This window comes from Benincasa hispida, chromosome 9, assembly GCF_009727055.1.
Source record: "Benincasa hispida cultivar B227 chromosome 9, ASM972705v1, whole genome shotgun sequence".
NCBI lineage: Eukaryota > Viridiplantae > Streptophyta > Magnoliopsida > Cucurbitales > Cucurbitaceae > Benincasa > Benincasa hispida.
This window is the reverse complement of record NC_052357.1, coordinates 49,570,891-49,576,986: the sequence shown is the minus strand read 5'-3', so window position 1 is coordinate 49,576,986 and position 6,096 is coordinate 49,570,891. Positions and strand designations below refer to the sequence as shown.

The following is a 6,096-nucleotide window of genomic DNA, read 5'->3' as shown; positions in this document are numbered from 1 at the left end:
CTCCTGACACTCGTTCCTTAGGAACTCTCGACGAACTTCTTTAATCGTCAGAAGTTTCTTAGGAACTCCTGATGGACTTCTTTAGTCGTCGGTATCTCCCGACAACTGATCTAGTCGTCAGGGAAATCATTTTTCTTGTAGTGACAGAGTTAAAATATAATCTTCTTAATTTAAATTTCTAAAATCACAATGTGATTAATTATATTATATTGATTCTTTTTTATTTTTATTCTCTAATATAAATTTTCTTGTATTTGTTCTCAATAGCATAAATTTATTGTTAAAATACAAGTGCACTAAAACTATGTTTAACTTTCCTTAAATTAATAAAATCTAACTAACTTTATAATTCTATTCATGTTGTGTTACTTGATTCAAGACCGAGGTATTAATTAATGAAATAGTTTTTCTGGATGGAATGTTTCATAAAAAATTAAATAGCAAACAAAATCTTTTTTTCCTTAATAAGAGATTCATTTAACAACAATAATATGGTTTTTTATAGACAATAGATATTATCATAAATATTAAAAATATTGAACTTTTGAGATTTCATGATTTTTAACCCACAAAACTAACCAAATCTTTGAAACGATAAAAAATAATAATTACAACTATACATAAATATCCACATAATTAGAAGATTCATTCCATCCATAAGATATATATATATATATATATATAAAAAAAGACCAATACACAATATGTTAAAGCCATGATCTGGTTTTCAAAATTTTAGAAAGTCAGTATTTATTCATTTATGTGGTTTATAAAAAAGTGTAGTATTCACACAATTTATTAGTTTGCCATATAATTTTAACCGTAATTTCTTACTTATTTTACTCTGTCAAGATGTTTATATCAAAGTTAATAGAAGAAAGACCCACATTGCATAAATGACAATATTTCCTCAATTTCATAGTTAAAACATAATCGTAAAACTGAATCATTCAATTTTCTTTTAAAAAATTATTCCTAACTATTAGAATGTATTGTGATTATCAAATATTTTAATTCAATTGATAACATTCTTTGAGAAAAAATTTTCAAATGAAATATTTTTTAAAAGTTTTAAAGTACAATTAAAACTGGTTTTTAGAAAATAAAAAATAATAATCATTAAAAAAATATTTAGAATAAGGATAAGTTTTTTTTTTCCAAGCTCACAATATAAATTTTAAGCTAATGATTATTTCATATAATTTCTGGTGAAAAAAAGTTCACCAGATTTCTTCGTTGAATAACTAAAATGAAAAATGTATTTTATTATTTTTAACATAAAACATAATATCTTTTCATGAAAATAAGGTTAAAATAATATCTATTTATGATATAAATAAACTTTAAACAAAAATTAAACATGGTTTCTATGAATTAAGGCTACATTTGTCATTGCTTTAGTTGTGTCAAAAAACCATTTAATTTGTTAAAATCACGCAGTATCCTTTTAGTTTTTAGATTTTCTTAAAATGGATGAATTTTTAATTAATATTTAGTTTTCAATTTTAAACTTTAAAAAGAAGATCTAGTTTATATATTTATCTATCTTTCACCTAATCAAATCCATGTTCTATTTTTCATGAGTTAAATGCACCATTTTTTTTAAGTATACCATATTCATTTTTGTCAAAAAAAAAATAATAATAATAAAGCTATTTTCCTTGATATTTAAAAATTAATCTATAACAAACAAAATTTATCATACTAAACATTTATTTAGAATTTTAAATTACAAAAAAATTTAAAAATTGATTATAACTCTATTTTAGTTATTATATCTAAAATAAGATTTTTTGTATTTATTTACTAAACATTTTTAACCTATTTTTTCAAGTTTAAGCTTAAATTTCTTTTCACTTTCTAAAAGCACAGTTGCCAGCAATTATTTTAAAAACTACAACAATCCCAATCGGAGCCTAAAACTATATGATTTCAGGTATACCTTTATAATACAATACTAAAATATTAGCATATTTATTTTAAAATTTAATTATTAGCACAATTTTTTTCTTTGTATTAGATATAATTCTTTTAATGAAATTAAAAAAACGATAATATGGAAACACTAAAATAAAGTTTGTTACATTACTAACTTTAAGAAAACAAAACTATGTAATATTTATAAAATACTAAAAATCTTTATATATTTCAAAATTTTAAATTAAAGTTACAAGATTTCATGTACAAGTTTATATTAAATGGTGATTGAGTAGTAGACGCATTGTTTATATTCCCCACAAAGAATGGTTTTTCAAATCAAAACGTCTTTGAAAAATGAACCAAAATAAAACTAGATTCAAAATTTAAGAGGGTCTCTTGTACGGATGACCTCTTTTTAGGTGTTCATTCGAAAATTGATATCACTTTAAAAAATGCTTAAGATTTGGCATTCTGCTTATGTCTGCCACATGTGAAAGTACCGTTTTAACCCCAATACGTATGCAAGACCAGAAGCAACTCAGATTTGTTACTCTTTCCTCTCGTTCCTTCATCTCATTCCTCTCACTCCTTCAGCTTGTTCCCCAATTCACGTTGCTAACCTTGATTTTTTATCTTCTTTTAAATTATTTCTCTAGTTTCTTCTTCATCAATTTTTTAGTTTTTTCCTTTGAGGTTTTTTCCTTCATTTGAATTTTTCCTCTCACTTCTTCCTCTAGCTTCTTTCACGTTAATTTTGTAGTTTTCTCCTTCATTTGAATTCTCACCCTCACTTCTTTCTCCTCCCTCTTGATCTCCTTCTCTCTTCCCTCACTATTTGATCTAGTTCCAATCTTTGATTCGAGATGAGAGAAGAAGAATAAATAAGTTAGAAAAACACAAAGAAGAAGAAAAGAAAGGCAGAATAAATAAGAGAAAGAAGAAATGAGAAGAAGAAAAAGCGGGCGGAGGAAGAAGAACGTGAAAAGAAAAAAGAAAAAAAAATGAAAAAACTGGAAAAGGAAGAAGTCTATTAGAAGTTAAAATGGTAATTTTATAAATTGATGATGTAAAAAAAATGCCATTTTTCATTTGTATTTAAAAAATGAGGTCAAATTTCATTTAGATCTTATATTTTGTATCATCATCTTAATTTCTCGATTTAAGAACCAAAATAAAATATAAACTTGGATCATTCTTAGGAATGGTCTTATTATCGTGTTCGATACACTACACAAATTGCCTATAAATTTCACTATGCGTCATTCCAAATATCTTTGCTTTTCCACTTTCCATTAGGGGTGTTCAAAAATATTTTGGGTTGGGTTATCAATTGGGTTGGGTTCAAATAAATAAAAACTTTATGGGTTGAGTTGATTCGTGGGTTCACCTAATATAACCCAAATCAATCCGAATCAACTCGAATTTATTATTAACTTTAAAATCGAATTTATTATTAATTTTAAAATATATTTTTTCTTACTTATAACACAATTATTTATACATATATTTATTTTAATTTTATTTAACTTCAATAATTTTTAATAATTTATTCTTCTAATTTCTTTATATTTAAAAAAAAATCACTATATAAATTAAAATTGAATTGAATTCAATATATGAAAATAATTAAATTAGACTTTAAAATTTACAACTCTAATAATTGAATTAATCTAAAATGTCTTCCAAATCCAATCCAATCTATAGAGTTCCAAAAAAAAAAAAAAAAAAGACGTCGTTTCGTTTCTTCTCTATCACAGTTTTTGAAATTCTTCCACTTCCACTTCCACTTCGTTCCACTCTCTCTTTCTTCACTCTTCTATGTTTATCAACGGCCGGCAACCCTTTGTCGGACCGCCGGCAGACTCCGGCGAGAAGTGGCTCAAGTATTACTGCTCTTACCATGATATACTCTTAGTTGGCGAGGGAAATTTCTCCTTCTCTGTCAGTTTGGCCATGTCTTTTGGCTCGGCTTCCAACATCGTCGCCACGTCTCTCGACTCCTATGGTATGCCACCTTCGTTTTTATTTTTTTATTTGATTAATCGTTCGTGTTTTCGGTTTTTTGAGGGATGCGAACCGAAACGAAACCCTCTCCTGTTTTGTTTTCTGTTTATATTTTTGGTTTCTTCTTCTTAGCTATGATCAGAGGTTATATCTGAATAAATGTTGCTTTGTTACATATGATTTCTGTTTTTGTCAAGTGTTATGATCAGCATATTGTGCTTTTCGATTCGGTTCGTGCATTATTTTTTATATGTGTTGTTTAATTCGCTCATTTGATTGGCTTATCGGTTTCTTTGATTCAATTCCTGTGATTGCTTGTTGCGTTTTAGTCGAGGTGGTAAGGAAGTACAAGAATGCAAGGTTAAATTTGAGGATTCTGAAGGGTTTAGGTGCGTCTATATTACATGAAGTCGATGCGACTAAAATGAAGCTTCATATCGACTTGCGTATGAGGAAATTTGATCGGATCATCTTCAATTTTCGCCACGCTGGTTTCTTTGGGAGAGAAGACAGTCTCTTAATGATTCGGTAAATTCTCTCCTCCTTCTTAGAATCCACATTTTGAACTTCTAAGATCGAGAAAGTTTAAGTAACTTCATCACATACATACATAGCTGATTCTGCAAATTGTAAGCTGGATATATATGGAACTGAGATTTGCAGGATGCATAAGAGACTCGTTCATGAGTTCTTCAAGAATGCAAGCCAAATGCTGCGAGTTGATGGTGAAATCCATGTGAATCACAAAACAAAAGCCCCATTTTCTGATTGGAATATTGTTCAACTCGCCCATCAAAACTCACTGGCATTGATTGGCTGTGCCGATTTCAATATACAGGACTACCCTGGATATCACAACAAGAGAGGGCAGGGCAATAGATGTGATCACCCTTTCTTCTTGGGTGAGTGCTCTACTTTCAAATTTGGTATCAACCATTCAGCTAAAAGGACACTAAGATTATTGCATATGTATAATGCCTTAGATATGCCAAGAAACCTACCATTTCCAGAGATCCCAATCTCAAATCACTACCATCATCCATATCCAACTTCATTTGGATCAGGTTATTGTCACACTCACATCTCTATGCAGGATCATCCAACCCGGTTCGATCCCGAATATTCTTGTGCAACTCATTCTGTCAATGCACATAGTAGATTCATGACAGGAATGCTTGAGAGGATGTCGAACGACAATGTCTATTGGTCGAGCAATTTGAGGTCTAATTTTGGTGAGGAGATTGAGAGGTCAGATGCAAGAACCATGCCAAGATTATTCCACCATTGGTAAATAGTAAGTACTCTCTTTTGTCTCTCTGGATGTACTAAAATGTAGTCTTTGATGGGCACAATTAGTTGGGGAAATTGTGAAGCTTTCTCAACTTGTTTGTTTGCTCTTTTGGGTGATATATGTCCATCTGAGAACCTTTTTACACTTTTTGAAAACATGTTGGTAATGAGAGATGAGTTAGCTAGTTAAATTATATGTAACGAAGATGAAATAGTTTAGTTACCATATAAAGCACAGACAAAGATACGATTACACGATAAGGATACGATCGGTTATGACGATTCATCATTTTCTAAAAAACTAAGATACAAATACGTCTAAGGATATGGAATATAGATAAATTTAGTATATGAGTTAATAACAATAGCACAAAATAGAATACAAACACTTAAAAACAATACAAAAAAAGTAAACAATAGTTAATAAAATGCAATAGAAAAGTGACTCATATTACAAAGAATAAAAGAATATTAGAGGGAGAAGTATGAAGATAAATGAAGAACTTCATCAAGATATCCAAATGATTATATTTTGGTGGACTTTGTGGGGACTCAAATGTAAAAATGAAGATTAGATGATTCTAGGGTCTGGTCTTTTATTTATTTTTTTCTTTTAGTTTTGGACTCGAGTAGTGATCTTTTTAAATAGGTTGCCTAGTTTTAGATTGAGAAAGATTAGATGAGTTGCTTGTCTTTTTTGTTTAAAAAAAAGTGTGCGTAGAAATATATACGTCAAATCACGTGTCAGATACGTATCTGGAAGTATCGATATCCGATATGTGTCTGATACGATTTTTTTTTGCCTCACATGAAGTATCTGTGCTTCATATTACTAAGGCTCCATTGTCTAACATTCATGTTTCTTGATTTCTGTTTTTTAAG

General features: G+C 29.0%; 1 protein-coding gene across 3 annotated transcripts; it reads left to right on the top strand.

Moving 5' to 3' along the window:
* The first annotated feature begins 3,690 nt into the window (after positions 1–3,690).
* Positions 3,691–5,370, top strand: LOC120086984 (heavy metal-associated isoprenylated plant protein 41-like). 3 transcript variants are annotated; one of them, XM_039043821.1, is made up of 4 exons: positions 3,691–3,925; positions 4,254–4,452; positions 4,588–4,826; positions 4,908–5,370. In XM_039043821.1, the coding sequence occupies exons 1-4, from the start codon at positions 3,739–3,741 to the stop codon at positions 5,213–5,215; spliced, it is 933 nt and encodes a 310-aa protein (XP_038899749.1). In that variant the 5' UTR covers positions 3,691–3,738; the 3' UTR covers positions 5,216–5,370. The 3 variants fall into 3 exon arrangements, with proteins under 3 accessions (XP_038899749.1, XP_038899750.1, XP_038899747.1); XM_039043822.1 differs by having other exon boundaries at positions 5,018–5,202; XM_039043819.1 differs by having other exon boundaries at positions 4,588–5,367.
* Positions 5,371–6,096: the final 726 nt, after the last annotated feature.

Excerpts from the sequence above, each read along its gene's own strand:
- LOC120086984 (XM_039043819.1), top strand. The coding sequence starts at position 3,739 with ATGTTTATCAACGGCCGGCAACCCTTTGTCGGACCGCCGGCAGACTCC. Across the intron at positions 3,926-4,253 it reads CACGTCTCTCGACTCCTATG|TCGAGGTGGTAAGGAAGTAC; the intron begins GTATGCCACCTT and ends GTTGCGTTTTAG. Across the intron at positions 4,453-4,587 it reads GACAGTCTCTTAATGATTCG|GATGCATAAGAGACTCGTTC; the intron begins GTAAATTCTCTC and ends TGAGATTTGCAG.